General features: G+C 38.3%; 1 protein-coding gene across 1 annotated transcript in view; it reads left to right on the forward strand.

The window, feature by feature from the left end:
* LOC128508981 (tyrosine-protein phosphatase non-receptor type 14-like) overlaps positions 1–17,593 on the forward strand; it is a 45,536-nt gene extending 27,943 nt beyond the window's left edge. The window contains exons 4-20 of the mRNA XM_053480485.1: positions 1,020–1,117; positions 2,959–3,026; positions 3,234–3,304; positions 3,535–3,622; positions 3,714–3,802; positions 3,941–4,028; positions 4,274–4,356; positions 4,866–4,917; positions 7,248–7,299; positions 8,694–9,982; positions 10,129–10,380; positions 10,737–10,880; positions 11,158–11,376; positions 12,028–12,156; positions 13,083–13,317; positions 13,465–13,628; positions 13,758–17,593. Coding sequence (XP_053336460.1) covers positions 1,020–1,117; positions 2,959–3,026; positions 3,234–3,304; positions 3,535–3,622; positions 3,714–3,802; positions 3,941–4,028; positions 4,274–4,356; positions 4,866–4,917; positions 7,248–7,299; positions 8,694–9,982; positions 10,129–10,380; positions 10,737–10,880; positions 11,158–11,376; positions 12,028–12,156; positions 13,083–13,317; positions 13,465–13,628; positions 13,758–13,886 — 3,250 coding nt within the window. The 3' untranslated portion in view covers positions 13,887–17,593. The remainder of the gene's footprint in view (positions 1–1,019; positions 1,118–2,958; positions 3,027–3,233; positions 3,305–3,534; positions 3,623–3,713; positions 3,803–3,940; positions 4,029–4,273; positions 4,357–4,865; positions 4,918–7,247; positions 7,300–8,693; positions 9,983–10,128; positions 10,381–10,736; positions 10,881–11,157; positions 11,377–12,027; positions 12,157–13,082; positions 13,318–13,464; positions 13,629–13,757) is intronic.
* Positions 17,594–17,702: the final 109 nt, after the last annotated feature.

Genomic DNA, 17,702 nt, shown 5'->3' on the forward strand with positions numbered 1-17,702 from the left:
ATCTTTAATGACGATAACAATAATGACATCCTTTATAGTGGGTTTTTTGTGTTAGACTTTTTATGCTACGATAGCCTAGTTGGAAATATCACAGCATTAACTGACCATTTTATATTTTTTTAAACATTTACGATATTTTTGCACAAATGTTGGTCACAAATGTTGGTCACGATATAAAGGGTGCATTGCTTAATGTGCTTCCCTTCTTACCCTGATGCACCCATCACTTTGGAATAGGCTAATCAGACCACATGACATTTTTCCATCGCTCCAAAATGCTAAATTTATGCTCCCTGGCAAATTCAAGTCTCACGACCAAGTGGTTTTCTTATGGCCTGACAGCTGTTTAGTCTTAGTCCTGTAAATTCTCATTACATTGTGCACTGTATGGAAATGTTCTTACTTCCACTATTAAATGTAACTGGATTTTACTGTTGATTTTTATTTTATTTTATTTTATTTTACCTTCACCGATTATTTAAGTGATCTCCATTCATGATTTTTTTTCGAACACATTTCTTCCATAAAGTTGATGGTTCTTAACCTAACTCGAGTCGTTTCTCCTTGGGTGTTTGCTTTGCTTTTTTGCAGCCCAAAAATTTGCCCCTTTTGAAATTGTGACATTTTTGGCTAGGAGGTGTATATATAGTATGGTAGGAACTAAATGTGGTAGGAACTTAATGATTTAGATTTTTCGGCTATGTTGTTATAAAACGTTTAAATTTATGTTTAAAACCTGTTTCTTGTCTTACATTCATGCATAGAACAAGCACAACATTATCTGTATTCCTCACTTTGTCATTTTAATATGGAATATGAAAATATACGTATGAACGTCTGACTAAAAAGATAGCTTGGTACATAATCACTCTTTGGTCCATTTCAGTTCTTCCGATCTTTTAACTAGCTTTTACATGTTAGTGGACTAAAAATTTTACAATTGACTGAGTGTTTTAGCTTATTTTAACTCATATATATTGTAATATTCTGTATATCCTCCATCGTTGTGTCTCTTTTAGGTATCAGTACTACCTGCAGGTAAAGAAGGAGGTCCTTGATGGACGCCTTCACTGCACCGTGGAGCAGGGCATTCGACTCGCCGGTCTGGCTGTCCAGGGTAAGTATTTGTGTATGTGAGTGCATCTTACTGGTAGCTCAGTGCTGTCATACCTAATATGGTACTTCGAGCAGGAGAGCAGTTATCCACTTGAACTGCTATCAGAACTTTTAGCCAGCAGCTCACGGGAATGTAAACATAAAAAGACAAGAGGGAGAATGTGTAGTTTGTACATCGTGCAAGAATTCAAACAGAGAGATAGTCAGGAACATAATGAACCACAGGAGGAAAGAAGGAACAAGATAACATGCGCCGAGCAACTCATTTTATCTTGTTGCTCTAGTTGTAGGACACAGTCAGGTGAAGAATGTGGGCAGATAGTATTACCATATCGAGTAAAAAGCACACAAAGGCAATGTGACAGAATTAGAGCATGGAAGGTTAATAGCAAATCCTGGAAATATTAGTCGTCTTATTTTAACCAGTGTATTTAGCATTATCATGAGAAAACATACTGTAATATATTTTCCCAGGTTTCATTTGAAGTTGTCTTTATACATTTGGAACATATGAACAGATGACCACCAGAGGAGACAATTCTAAAGTTATGTTTATAAATTATTGAACTGTACTGTATATATGGTCATTGATAAAGTATGACGTAAAAAAAAAACATTTTTAGTTCCTGAGTGTGAACTAGAGTTACCGAACCAAAGGTGATTATTTTGCAGTAACAGTACATTACAAAGGATGCGCAACTCAACAACACAAAGTATGAATATGAGCTATTAGTATTAATTTATATGAGCTATTAACAGTTGCTCTCAGTTTTCCCTAACTTCTTACCATTTTTTACATGTTGTCATGTTACCTGGAGAAAAAGAAAAGCACAAACTCTAATTTGTTACTGTATGCAACAAAACACCAAGACTCAAGACTTATTCTATAAATGCAAACTAAATGTCTCTATACATAAAATTTCAACATACAAAGATTATTTTTTCTTTGCTACTTAGCAACTGAAAAGCAAAGACTTATAAAAAAAAAAAAAAAAGTACAGCTTTAGCTTCTAATGTTACAGCTGTTAATGCTCCGTTTTAGTTTGAGACTGGATACTCCTTCCATAATTGCTGAATAAATATTTCCTCAAAATTTCAAAATACAATGACTATTTTGTCTTTGTTAGCCAGCAACCCGAAAGCAAATACTTTTGAAAAACGTACAGCTTAAACTTTAAGTTTGAAGGCTCCTCCTATAAATGCTAAAGAAATGTTTTCTCAAGATTTCAACATACAATTAAGCAACTACAGTATCTTTGCTACCTAGCAACTTGAAAGCAAAGACTTTGGTAAAACAAATTTGAATATTAAAGTTGGATTTAATCTTAAGCCTGAATACTTCTTTTATAAATGCTAAATAAATATTTCCTCAAAATTTCAACATAAAATTATACGTTTTTCTTTGTTATCCAGGAACCAGAGAGGAACGAGTTTTGGAAAATATAAAGTTTAACTGCTGTTAAAGAAAACAAATCAACAACTTCTGACCAATTATTTTTGAGAATTCAACAGCTTTCCATTTTAAACTTTTTTTCATCCACTAGCTACTCTCAGCTGTGTTGTGTCCAGCTGTTTCTCTGTGGTTTAGAAAGTTAACGTTAGAAATGAAGAGGTGGTGATTTACACAAAATGCGAGTCATCCTTCGAAAACGTTCTTCGAGCAACAGCTGTGATGTATTCAAGTGAGAGAAAACTATCCTGGGAAATGTTTTTTCTAAAAGGAGTGCTGTAGAACACAAATCTTTTATTTATATTGAGGGAACAATAGAAGTAGCATGAGTAATGAAGTCATGTTTATTTTATTTTACTTCTGACTGCTCTTCTGTGCTTCTCTTTCTGCAGCTGACTTTGGAGATTTTACTCAATATCTGTCTCAGGATTTTCTCAGGGAATATGTTTTGTTCCCCGTGGTAAGTGTGTGTGTGTGTGTGTGTGTGTGTGTGTGTGTGTGTGTGTGTGTGTATGCCTGAGGGTATGCATTCCTTTCACACTGCAGCAGCATACCTGTGTGTCACATAAACACGTTGGAAAAAGAAAAATCTATCGCCCAGAAGAAAAGTGTGTGTGTGTGTGTGTGTGGTGTTTTGTGTATTCATGTTTCTCTACCTCTTTTTCAGAACTGGCCCCACGTTGACGAGGTGCTGGATGAGTGGACTCAGAAAGTGGCTGAAGAACACAAGAGTCATTAGTAGGGAACTCGATTAATAATAATTAGGCTTTAATAAAGATTAATTAAATTAAAAATGTTGCTTGTGTAGATTAGATTATAATAATGCACTGTATTTGTAAAACATAAACAAACTGTTAGATAGTTAAAGAGCTCCTTTTAGATCAGTGTTTCAATTCAACCTGTTTTAAAAGTTTAAATATTTTGTCTGTGTGTGTGTGTGTGTGTGTGTGTGTGTGTGTGTATTTCAGTCATATGCAGGCAGCAGATGCAGAGCTGCTGTACATTAAAGAGGTGGAGAAACTGGATGGCTTCGGGCAGGAAAGCTTTGCTGCTAAAGTAAGATACACATGTTTGTCTCTCCAGGACATTTTTCCATGTGTATTTATGTGAGATTATGATTCGAGTTTGTCAACTGTTTTGTCTTCAGGACAACTACACCAATGACATCTTCATTGGAGTTTCGTTTATCGGTATCTTTGCCAAGCACAGGAACGGGAGATCTATCATGCTTCACCGGTGAGACTGAACCTTGACCCTTTCTATAATATACAGAGTGCATGAAGAGTTTGCGTTAGTATCTCCGCCAGCTTCCTGACAGCTGCACAACTGCTCTCAGACATGGAAGGTCAGGTTGACTCACTTCCTCTCTCGTAGGTGGAAGGACATCGGCACTATCGGACACAACAAGTCGGCTATCACCGTGGAGATAACGAGCAAAGACGACACCATCATGTTTCACATGGTCAGTGTTGAGACTGTGCGCTCAAGCCAAGGGCATCTCACAGGAAGCACAGGAACATAAAACAAACTCAGTGGAAAACAGCTAGTTCAATTCATTCAGCCTTGCACAGATTTCTAAACTACTGTATGTAACAGTTAACTTATAATAGTAATAATCATGTCAAAACAGCCAACGTGGATGCTTAGTTCGCACTGAGCGAGTCGACGCTTTAAAGCGGTTTTATGCTCTTGATTTTTGTCTTTCAGGACGACATGGAGATGGCGAAATACATAGCACGCCTCTTTACCACCAGACATAAGTTTTACAAACAGAACAAGATCTGCGTAGAGTAAGTTGACCTCAAACATTTTTCTCAAATGCTTAAAGCTGTCTTTCTTTCTGCCTCCTTTACACTCCATATACAGGGCTGCCAGGTAGTACAGTTGTCTAGTGGTTAACACTGTCGCCTTGCACCTCAGGGGTCCGGGTTAGATTCCCAGATGGGTTTGACTCTCGTGTGCATGGAGTTTACATGTTCTCTCTGTGCTTGGTGGGTTTCCTCCGGGTATTCCGGTTTCCTCCCACAGTCCAAAGACCTGCAGATTAGGATTGGCATTGCCAAAGAGCCCGTGGTGTGTGAATAAGTGTGTAAGTATGTGTATGTGTGTGCCCTCCGATGGATTGTCTTATGCCCTATGTCTTCTGGGATAAGCTCCAGCCAAGTGCCCCCCCCCCTCCCGCCCCCACGACAGGATGAAGTGGTATAGACAATAAGTGAGTGAGTGAGTGATACAGCGCTGCTACCTGTGGCATATCAGTGTAACTGCACATAACCGTTTTTCTTTTTGCTTCCTGCAGGCCGAATCACTCTCCTGTCACTATAAGGAGAAGAGCCACCTGGAACAGACAGGTCAGTTCAACTTGGAGTGGAATCAACCATAAACAAAAACCCTAGAAATCTCTTAGAACAACAAAAAAAGGACCAATTAAACCAATCTATAGTATTGTTTCTTTTTAAAGAGCATTTGTAAAGAATAAGTAACTGGCATTTCAATGCGAGGTTTATCTGCTCACCAGGTTGTTCCTTTCGGCGGTCTGTACTTTTGTATCTAATAACGTTTCATTATCCAGTAAAATAAAATTTTGGTTTAACACCATCATTTGGTAACAGCAGAATATGATAGATAAAGTTTCTGCTTGCCAGTCACAATTCTTCTAATTCAAATAGATGCTGTAGTAAATGTAACCCCAGACAGTAGTTTAGCTCATGTTTTGGCTATGTTGGTGTTTTTTCCACATTTTAATATACAGTATTTCCAAAATAATTTGAAGCGTTTATGTTTTTTTATGGTGGTAAATATATGTGCATTTAGAAAAACTATAATTCTATTATTTATCTATATTTTAGGTTTGGAAATTGAAAAAACTCTCAATTCGAATTCTAAAGCTGGCTAAGAGTTCTGCTCATGTCCACCTCTTCAGTGCATTCTGTTTGTCTTTGATCGGCTTTTCCCCAATTGCTTATCTTTTTAACCCAAACTTGCATGTTCTTTAATTGTTTAAAATGAAGACCACCTAACCAGCTTTTCCTTGTATTCTCAAAACCTCTTTAAAGATTATTTACATCTCAGGTCTAACAAGACTTTCTATTACACAGGTTTATCAGATCAGGTGTTAATAATGGACATGTTCAAAATCAAATGTTTTTAAAAGCCTGTGATCAGCCTACTGTAAAGCCTACAGTAGAAATTGAACAAAATAGCCAAAGCCTGAATCATTCGTTCTGACTCCTTGCCTCATATTTGGTCCTAATGTCACGTTTTCTTTCTCTTATGGGGAATTTTGACCATCAGCCTATTTAAAGTGGTTGGAGGTTCTCGAGGTTTTGTTTTGGAAGAAGGAAAGACTCATCAATTTTGGTGTTGAATAAACAGCGCCTGCTTAAGTTCTGAGTCAAGGCTCTAAACATGCTTCCTTCGTATCTGAAGTATACTGTAACCACCAGCATCGAGTAAAAAACATGCTTTTAGTTGACGACTTACTTCTTAGAACACTTCACAGTACACCATAACAACACCCCGTCACAGCTATAAAAAAATTACCTACTGTAAACACAGTACATACAGCAATAAGCGTCTCTTGTAACACAGTTTCTTCTGATGTTTATTTTTAGTAGCGAAAATCAATCAGTATTTCACAAACAAACAAACATTTTAACTTTTTAGTGGTTTTTATTTCCTTTTCTTTCCTTTCCTTTCCTTTCCTTTCCTTTCCTTTCCTTTCATTTCATTTCACTTACCATACAGCACAATAATGATTAGAATTTGTCTTTGAATTTCTATAAAGAGTGTACAGAAAAGTGTAAATCAGTGTAAATTTTAGCTCCAAGGTAGTTAAGCCTCCCAGAGGTCTCTGTAGTGTATAAAGCGCCCGCTCATTTCCTCACTGTATGCCTACAGTAACAATGCAGCTAAAACTGGCACAATGACCCTCAGTGTACCAACCCAAGCCCCAAGTCTCAACCTGGCTCTATGTACACACTGAGGACGTTTTAAGGATTAATGTGTGAATGGATGTTTTTAAAGATAATTAAAAGTTTGCTTTAATAATGAACAGCTTACAATTGTAAATTCTAAAAGTGCATTAATTTGTACATTAAAAATCTATATAAAACAACTTTAAATATGGCTAACATGAAAGCCAACTTCTGGATTATAATAGATCTGAAAATAGCTAAACTGCAGTAAGTTGTACATTTTGTTAAAGATTTCTGTACATTCAGTAAACAGTTTTATTATAAAGCATAACCTAATTTATATAAAATTCCCAGTCATTGAAAATAAGAAATTCAACAGGAAAGCGAGGACCTAGCAGTGCTGCATTATTATCTGTTGATCTAATTAAAAAAAATTCAACTCTGCCTACTCTGAGTGGATGAAAAACTGCCACCCTATTAGTCAGTAAATTTAACAGCAACAAACAGTTAACACCACAAGAAATTTGAGAATTCATTTGTGGCTTCCTACAGTCAAAATGGGGACTTCGGGGCAGTTTAAATACATTTTAACTACCTACACATTACTACCTTGTTTTTACATTGAATTCATTTTTGTTTGAAAAAGTTCAAATCAATTTTTTTAAAGAATTACTATAAACATTTACTAGATTCTGTTGCTAGTTTCTTTTTGTTATTGCTGTTGTTGTCCTTATTTATATTTATTCTTTTTTACTCTTTCTCAGCCTAGGCCACAGTCCTGTATTGCACACTATCAGGAGACTCAGAGCTCACAAGGTAAACACCCCCCCCTCCCCCCCACACACACCCACACCCACACACACACACACACACACACACACACACAATTCCTGGTAGAGTTGCTGTAATGATGTGTTTACCCAGGTAGTTCTCTTAATCACAAATCCGTACCTCATTGGGCCACCAAACTTAGATTAGATTAACACAATTAGATGTTATCTTTTATATGGTTAGAGCTCCAGGCATCACTGAATCTGGGTTGGTTTAAGAAAATGTTTAGTCATGCTGCAACACACACTTTCATACTCACCCACACACCGATAAGGACTATGGTACATAAACATAAAAAACAGTTTAGTGATACTAAAATTAATAAATAAATGCAGAAATAGATACACAAAATAGGCAATTTAATTCAATGCAAATATTTAACCAAAGATTTTGATTGAGACAGTTATTTCAAGTAAGATGTAGGCAACAGATGATTATGTTTAGTTTAATCTTGGTGATTAACAGAATGGCTTCGATTATGCATGTATTACTTCAGGTCTCTGTCTAACATTTTGTCTCATCTCTTTTTCTGTCTCACAAACACAGACTCAGACACACCTTCTTAATCCTTGATGTCAGCTCTCTAATTATTTTGTTTTTGATCTCTCTTCTGGAAATTAACACACACATGCTCAGACACACAACATGACCACATGATAAGCAGAGTATGTGAGTTAATTACTGCGCCACCAAGTTTAAAGTTGTCTAATAGATCTAAGGAAACTTCCGTGACCTCGAGTTTTTTTACTACTTTAGTGTGGTTGGAAATTATGGTCTGATCATCTTGCGTAAGCAGGCAGTAATGAAGCCTGGAATATCTAAATATCTTTAGGTTTAAGATGATTAAAACAATACCTAACAGTATTGTTTTTACTGGAGTTGATCATGACTACAAAAAAAGCTAAATTACTAAAGCAGCTCATGTTTTTCTTATTAAAGTGTGAACTTTTTTTGTATAATCTGCTTTATATTAGCATTGTAAAGAATATTTAAGCTGTACAGACAAACTCATGTTTGTATTTAAAACACAGTTTTAATGTTTTGGTTGGTGCAGTATTGTTGGTTTTCTTGGGAGAAATTAGTGGTTGTGGGTCATGCGGACAAGGGAATTTTTACTATTGCTTGCAGAATTAGCATGGAGTTTAATAGGAGGAAAACTTCTAAACAAATGAAAAACAAATAAAAAAACAGGTTTAAAACAAAAATAAGAGTCAGGTACAATAGTACTTAAGCGTTGTTGTAACAATTAGGTAGAAATGAAACAATGGCTATATCACAATATCGATTTGTTATATTATGCTGTTATATAAAAATAAATAATAATTCACAAATTATCTCTCTTTTTCTCTCTTTCTCTGGATACTTATCTGCTCCAACAGACAGTATCTTTCACGAGGACCCATACTGTAAGTCAGAGACAAGTCTGGTGGAGTTTAGTTTCCGAAATGGCCTGATTCCTAACGGCAGCATGTGCAGCAGCCCAAGCGTAAACTCTCTAAATCGCTCACAGACGTTTGTTCACTCTTCACCCATGTCTTCGAGCCCCAGTATCCCTGGGAGTGAGCTCATGCGGCCTGACTACATTCCCAGCCACCGGCACTCGGCAATCATTCCTCCCTCTTACAGGCCAACACCAGAGTACGATGCTGTGATGCGACAAAAACGCTGCCTCCTCCCAAACACACCCAGCATCGACTGCCACAGCCAATCACTGCGCAGCCTCAATATCAGCAACACATATGTTTACCGTCAACCTTCGTTAGTGTACAGTCAGCCGGAAATGCGGGAGCAAGCCCCATACCACTCACCTTACGGTGGGGGTGGAGGTCCTCAGCCGGTTTATGGACTTCATGCTGCCCCCTCCCCAAATCACCAGGGTCAGATGGTACATTCTACAGCATCTCAGCCACAATCTAGTGGTGCTAATGGCATCTCGCATACTGTCAGCACACCGGAGCTGGCCAACACTAAACAGCAAGTAGTTAACAGAACCACCCATGTGTTTAGGAACCACCAGTCAAGGCCTCCACCCCCTTACTCTGCAACCTTTAGGCCAGCAACCAGCACGCCAGATTTGGCAAGTCATCGGCAACGTTGCATTGGAGGCTCTAGTCCGGAACTGGTGACACGTAAAGTGCAGCTGTCGGTCAAAACCTTTCAGCCAGATAGCTCAGCTGTAGTACACCAGTCACTACAGGAAGTAAGCGAGCCACTAACAGCCATGAAGCATCGTTCTACCCTAGCCAAACGGCACAGCATGGAAGTTGCAATGGTCCTCAAGGCAGCCAGTGTAGCGGCTTTGCCTCGAAGGAACACATTACGTGAGCAAGTCCCACCATTGATCCCTCCTCAGCAGGCACAGGTACCTCCTCCTCTGCCACCTCAGCTGGCTGAGGGGCAAATGCCAATCCAGAAATCCTCCAACCCTGACCCAACATACCAGCATCAAAAAACATTCTCTAATGTCACCATGCTGATCCATAGCAGTGAGAGTGAGGAAGAAGAGGAGGAGTATAGACCCGAGTTGGACGTTCACATCCCAGGCCTGAACGAGGACATCAGTGCTCAACTGCAGGCAGCACTTGCTAACATCCCTAACAAACCTCCTCCAGAATACCCGGGACCACGGTCCAGCAGCAGCAACATTGCACTTAGACACCACAAACAGGTACTTCATCAACCACACTTAGTTACTCTTGATAGTGGATGTAGGTAAACCTTTTGAGGTGTTGTGTCAAAACAAAGCGGGCAGTGTAAGTAACTAACCCTGTTTAGCACTTGATGAGGTCACCATGCTGTTTTGTGTTGATGTAGGACCAGAGCCGAGGTTCTCCAGATGCAGCACAGGTGCAAACGCATGTCGATGCAGGAGGGCACCGCGGGAGGCAAAGTCCAAGCCGTATGGAGGCGGTGGGTTTGAGTGGGGCGACTCTGGGACCATCCATCTCTGAGCCTGACCTTACCAGCGTAAAGGAGAGAGTGAGGAAGGAGCCGGTGAAAGAGAGACCTGTTTCCGAGATGTTTGCCATCGAGGACAGCATTGTGGAGAGAGAGATTGCACAGAGGGTTAGATAGAACTCCACCTTCTTCTATGATGTCGTTTTCGATTATGTGCATTCAGAACTTAAGGATGTTTGATTTCCTTGTTTGAGACACAACCATTGCTGTGACACATAAGAAAATTTGCCCCACGTCCCATGTGTTGTTTGTTGTACAGGGCTTTAAAAAAGTGAAATCACAGGAAACTGAATGTAACCTATTTAGAGCGACCTATACAACAAACACATGGGACTTAGTAAAAACAATTAAAGGAAGTAGACAAAAAAGGCGTGGGAGATTAAATTAGACCTAATGCCGGGTTAGCAGGGAGTGTTTTGTGTGGTCTGTGAGAAATGACATCTGGTTTCCCCTTTTTTATGAAGACTTTGGAAAGGCAGAAGATGTCCGTGGACTCGGTCAAGAGGCCTCTGATGATGGCCGCTCTCAACGGCCTCTACGTGACCCGCATGCCTGTTCCAGAAAACCCACGTGAGGACGTGTCCTCAAAGGCCAACACGGACGAAATGGTAAGAGCATGTCCTACAACTTTAAATTTTACTGTAAAAAGATAAATTACAACATCGTTTTATATGGTTGTTACTAGTAAATTGCTGAAGGTTTAAGAGGAAATAAACACTTCATGATGGTAACTGGAACTCTGTAACTGAATATTTCCATACAAAAGCACAATCTGAAGAGCTTCTATTGTAGGTTACTTACTATTGAAAAGAAGAAGGCAGAATACAATCCAACAAGTTTTTGTGTTGTGTTGTGTGTGTGTGTGTGTGTGTGTGTGTATGTCAGTGTAAGCATCTGGAGCTGAGGCTGGAGGAGGAGCGGATCCTTGCCGAATACGAGCAGATCCCTAAAAAAAGATCCGAGTGTAACCTCGCAACAGCGACACTGCCAGATAACACGGAGAGGAACCGGTTCCGTGACGTGGTTCCGTATGAGGAGAACCGTGTTGAGCTGGTACCAAACAAAGAGAACAACACGGGCTACATTAACGCTTCCCACATCAAGGTGAGTTCCACGTCTTTTTGCGCATTATCCATCGTAGGCCGAGGGTTTTTCAAACCACAGTGCTGGGAAGCAGACTCGAGGGGGAAAAAAACAAATAAACAAACCTCGAGGAGGTTTAAAAATAAAACGGGCAAATCTCCACGGAATGTCTAAAGCCTCTCGAACCACTAGAATTACACGGTGCTTTTCCAAATCCAAATTGTCCTCTGAGAGCACTATTCCATCTTTAGCCTCAGAGCTGGTGCTGCGTGCCAAACAGAATTTAGAAGACTTTTTTTTCTAAAAAACTGTTATTGCATATTTTTCCAGACAAAGAATATTTGACAAATCACAATGCACAAATAAATAAATTAGATGTATTATATAGCCGAGGACTTCATACTAGCTTTTCTGTTTCCGAAATAGAATTTTCCAAATATAATGTTAATAGATTTTATGTTTATCTTCAGGAAATGTATCAAATTTATGAAATAAGATATCTAATCCAGAGGTTCAGGCAGATATTGGATCAATAGTGTCAGTATGTATTGGGTATCGCCGTAATGTAAAGCAGCAGTGTGTGTCTTATTAGCTGATGCTGCTGCCCTCTAGTGGAACATAATGAATAAGACATCATCCTCATGTGTGTTTTTTCTTATCTTTGACGTGCAGATGCTGATCAGAGGGGAAGAGTGGCATTATATTGCAACACAGGGCCCTCTTCCCAACACTTGCCACGATTTCTGGCAGATGGTCTGGGAGCAAGGGGTCAATGTCATTGCCATGGTTACCGCAGAAGAGGTACAAGCAACGAAGCTAAAATTGCATTTAGTTGGGACATATTGGAATTCCCCACCAGAATTTTATTATTAGTTATTACACCAAACGGCCATAATGTTATGACCACCTGCCTAATATTGAGTAGGGGAAAACAGTGATGCACTTTATGTGTTTGAGTATTTGTATTATGACTAACGTTCTATGAGAACCAGGATGAACCTTTCCAGCTATTTGAGCTGCATCTCTTCCATTGGATCGGACTACACGGGTCAGCCTTCGCTGAGCCTTGACTGTGTATGACTTTGTCACCAGTTAGCCAGTTTCCTCTTCTTTCACAACTTCTGGCCAAGGACATCTTATAAGAGCTGCAGTTTTGGAGTTTGCTCTGATCCAGTTGTCTACACATCACAATTCGGCCCTTGTCAAAGTTGACCAAATCCTTACACTTGGCCATGTTTTACTTGATTCCAACACTCCCATTTCAGGGACAAAATGTTCACCTGTTGCCTAATATCTCCTACCAATTTCCAGGCGTCATTTTAACGAGATATTGTAACTGTAGCTACTGTGACAAAGCCAAGATTTTGACGCCTAGACATCTTGGACAGAGCAACTCTTCAACTCTTGTGGGATGTTCCCAGTCTGCAGTTGTCAGGCCTTACTAAAAGTCATACAAGGAAGGAAAACCAGTGAACCGGTGACCGGGTCATGGACAGCCAAGACTCACTGATGCAAATGGGGAGGCGAAGGCTGCCTTGTGTAGTCTGATCCAATGGAAGAGCTGCTGTAGCTCAAATTGCTAAAAAGGTTGCTTTTGGTTGCAGAAAGTAAGACCTACTGTACTCAAAATTAGGTAGGTGGTCATAATGTTATAGCTGATCGGTGTAATTTATTATGTATAACATATTGTGTGTGATATAAAAGGAGGATTTTTCATGCTTTCGCAGGAGGGAGGTCGTTCTAAAAGTCACAGGTACTGGCCGAAACTGGGCTCAAAACATAACTCGGCCACCCACGGAAAGTTTAAGGTCACCACCAAATTCCGTACAGACTCAGGATGCTATGCGACAACAGGGTTAAAGGTCAAGCATCTGCTGTCTGGCCAGGAGCGGACCGTGTGGCACCTGCAGTACACTGACTGGCCCGAGCACGGCTGCCCTGAATATGTTCAGGGCTTCCTCGGTGAGTAAACCTTAATCGATTTACTTTTTAATATTTACTCTGCCTAGTCAGTGTACGTAGTGAACTTTATAAAATACCATAATGCACAGGATTATTGAGTTGAGTTGTTTCCCAGTTTTCCCCGTCTGACTAGTTTTCACACTCTAGCATACCTGGAGGAGATCCAATCTGTGCGACGTCACACCAACAGCATGCTGGACGCCTCGAAGAACCCCAAGCCGCCAGTCGTGATCCACTGCAGCGCTGGAGTTGGACGCACCGGAGTGGTTATTCTCACCGAGCTCATGATCAGCTGCCTGGAGCACAACGAGGTAATAAACACAACGAAACTTTCTCTACCACATCATCTTCAAGCTTTTGTACTCACAGATTGATAATTACCTGTGTATGTGTGTGTGTGTGTCTCTCTCTCTCTCTCTCTCTCTCTCTCTCTCTCTCAGAGGGTGGAGGTCCCGGTGATGTTAAATCATTTGAGACAACAGAGGATGTTGATGGTTCAAACCGTCACTCAGTACAACTTTGTGTATCAGGTTTTGATCCAGTTTTTGAAGAACACCAGACTCATCTGAGTCAGACTGTGTGTGTGTGTGTGTGTGTGTGTGTGTGTGTGTATATATGTCTGGGTAAAGTGTTTACTGGGTATTAACTTCCTAGTCTTAACTCGTTGCCTTAAACACAACGGCTGCTCATCTCTGGACCAACATAATTCCGAACAGAATCTTCTGTCCTCAGTAAATGAGTGGAGAAACACCTGTATAATTGTTTATTATCTTATTAATATTTTTCATTTTGTTTGTCTTGGAGGACAGCACCTATATGTCACGATTTCTTTATAAAAAAAAGAAAAAAATGTGCTATTATCCAGGCTATAAGTTACTTTACATACAGTAACACACCCACTAGAAATTTAGTCTGCATAAAGAGTTAGAATTAAAATACGGTATGAAGTAAGGAATAAATGACTTGTGGGTGTGTTGATACCGGAAAATAATCAACACCAGAGCGATACAGATTTTTTAAAACCAGCACATTGTGAAGTGTTTTATTCCTTTTATACAACATCAGTTTGCAATGCGAACAACAATTTTATTTATTAAAGAACAAACAATCTTGCCGAAATACATATCTGACATGACAAGAAGTAAACCAGAAGGCTATAATCTTTATTTGATAAACCTCAAAATTAAAAACATTAGAAACGCACTGAACATTCATGACGTGTGTTATTCACGAACATGCGGCCTTGTTTAAAATGCTTGCGCCATTCAAATGTTTTACTGCTATGGGTCTCATCAGCGTACTGAGTTTTAAGTCTTCTGTAAATGTTGATCACCTTATTTAACATTAACACCTTCATTCACCAGAACTTTCATCACAAGTCGCAGTTTGACTTGAACCCCCTTGCATGGGCGCTCACGCTCATTCACACACTATGCCCAATTTGGGAATGGCAATTAGCCTAATCAGCATGTCTTTGGATTGTGGGAATACACCGGAGAACCTGGAGGAAACCCACCAAGCTTGGGGAGAACATGCAAACTCTATGCACACAGACCCAGAGACAGGACTCGGAACCGAGGCAGGACCCTGGAGGGACAAGGCGGCGGTGCAAACCACTAAGCTACTGTGCCGCCTATGCAAAATTACATTTTTTAATAAAGATGGGGCTGTGTGTGTGTGTGTGTGTGTGTGTGTGTGTGTGTGTGTATGTGAACAAACGAAAATATAAAATTTTTGCATTTGTGATCTCGGCATAAACAAGTCAACCATATTTTTGACGATTCCCCCTTCCCCAGATTGTTGCTCACTTCTGCTCTTATCTGGCAAGGCATGGTTTGGCAGTAACTCATTTAAATACACACTGAAGCAACATATTTGCAAGAGGACTGAAACAAGGGAGATGTAAAATTGGGAAAATGCATTATCCAAGGGATATTTTAGCTAGACTGAGACCTGTGTTTATTTGTTGAAGAAATAGTAAAATACGTATTGAAAAAAAACAACAACAACAACAACTATAAAATATGATCGGGGTGCCCAAACCATTGTATGCAACTTTCTGTGTATTAAGATAACAGCTGTTCAATAATTCTAATACAAAGTAATTTAACAAACATGAAGAAGATCTTCACAGCAACTTATAGTCTGGAGAATGCATTATATGCTATTTAATTTTTGTATTATACTTTTATTTATTATTTTTCATGTATTTCCTTTCTTTAGGTCATGTTTTGTGTCTCTGTGTTCAGTAAAAACAATTCTTTTTTTCTTTACAGAGGTTGAAAACATTAAATGGCCATGTTGTTTTTCATCAACAGTTAAGTGCATTTTATTAGGTCTTATTCTTTCACACAGTTTGCAGGTGAAGCTAAGCTAATTCCGTTTCATTCATATTCATTTTGAAGAGATTGTGATGAAAGGAAAAGGTGTTCCGTCTATAAGCGTTGTTTATCTTGACTATGGCATTATTGTTTACTTATTTTCATGGTAAAAAAAAAGAAATTTAAAAACATATAGACATTCATATTTACACAAAAACTTTGGATGTGGGTGGAATCATCTTGGAAAACATCATAACCATGATATATATGATATATATTATACAGTACTGTGCAAAAGTCTTAGGCACATGCAAATAAATGCTATGAAGCAGTTATGGGACAACACATTGAGGACGCTTTAGTCTCAGGTATAATTTGTGCAGATTTGTAAGGAAATTAGCAATTTATAATCTTTAATGAGCGTCCTGCATGACCACCCACAGTTCTTCTGATCACTTTGACTGTTGTATCTACTTCTTTTTACATGCAAAACACAGTGTGTCACTTATTTACAGTAAATTTCTTTTTTCTTTTTAACATACAAGTATTTTATGAAACTGTTGGAATACCAATGTTTGGAAATCCAAAATGTTGTTGTGCTAACTTAATAACAGAGTCTTAAAAAATATATAATAATAATAATAATAATAATAACAAATAATACGTTCAGGTTTAAAAGACAGGGTGCCTAAGACTTTCGCACAGTATTGTATTGATTTGCAGCTGCTTTGTAATGGGAAGCATATTACTTTTGGGACAAAGTTTTGGAAACAACAAGAAATGAATAAATGCCCCATTGCATAGGAATTTATTCTACAGCTGATCACCAGAACGTTCCAATTCACATTTAAAAGGAAATACAGAAATATTAGGAAGTTCACAATGTACAGATAATAATAATAATAATAATAATAATAATAATAATTTAAGGCTACATTAATGTATGTTACCTATATTGTAGAAGCCAAGTTGAGGTGCACAACCTTTCATTGCTTTGTCTTTTTGTAGATTGTAGCCATTAAATGATTGAGCACTAAGAATGTGTTCATGTTTATTAGAGAAGTCAAACAATCATTTTAAGATGATAAAATGCTAGCACTTCAGTGCATTGTTTTTGTTTGTTTATTTCGTACTTTCAGTTGTTGCATTTTGTTTTATGGTCGTAGCTGTATATATTGTGTGTAGAGAAATTGAGCCACATTTTCAATATGTTCCCTTTGCAGTGCACTAGTGAAGTGCCCTAAGCCAGTATATTAGTGCCTTACTGAACATAAAGAATGTCTGGAGCGACCCACTTTACTTTACTTTACTTTACTTTACTTTACTTAGCTCTGGTCTAGTTTAGAAATTCACTTTCTAACTGAAATTCAGTTCTAAACACTTAGTTTTTAGAACCAATTAGTGGGTCAATCAGTTCGTTTGAATCACTATGTTTTAGATTTCTCTTTTATAATGATATGCTAAAAGAAAATAACGCAACTAAGCTGTGTCAAATTTCATTAGCTTACTTCGATATGAATGTTTCAAATTCTGATACGACTTGGTACTATTTAATACCATAAAAAAGAAAACTATGCATGTTTATATATATATATATATATATATATATATATATATATATATATAACTACTTGTATATAAGCATACACATTAAAAGTATAAGCTTGTGTTAGCTCTTGTATTTGTAACGTGTGTTTTTGCCAATGTTTTTACAACGACAGTATTTTTTCCTACGTGGCATTCCAGTCTTCCAGCAGGTCTCTCTCTCTCTCTCTTTAAGTTCTTACTCATTTCTTACTCATTTGTTATTAATTACCAAATGTCTTTACTTTCCAAATTTTTACTTAATTATGTACATAATTTTGTTTATGCTGTTTATTTTTTTTTCAAAATGAAAACTTTTTTTTTTCAGATCTGTCATGCCTATTACACAATAAAGCCTTATTTTCTCAGTTTTGTAGTTAACCTTGTTTCGTAGATAAACATGTAAAAAAAAGCTACACATTCTCCTTTGTTTGCCCAGATATCAAGGTGTACAAACTTCTGCATTAAACTGCATATATA

Source organism: Clarias gariepinus, chromosome 2 (genome assembly GCF_024256425.1).
Source record: "Clarias gariepinus isolate MV-2021 ecotype Netherlands chromosome 2, CGAR_prim_01v2, whole genome shotgun sequence".
Classification (NCBI taxonomy): Eukaryota; Metazoa; Chordata; class Actinopteri; order Siluriformes; family Clariidae; genus Clarias; species Clarias gariepinus.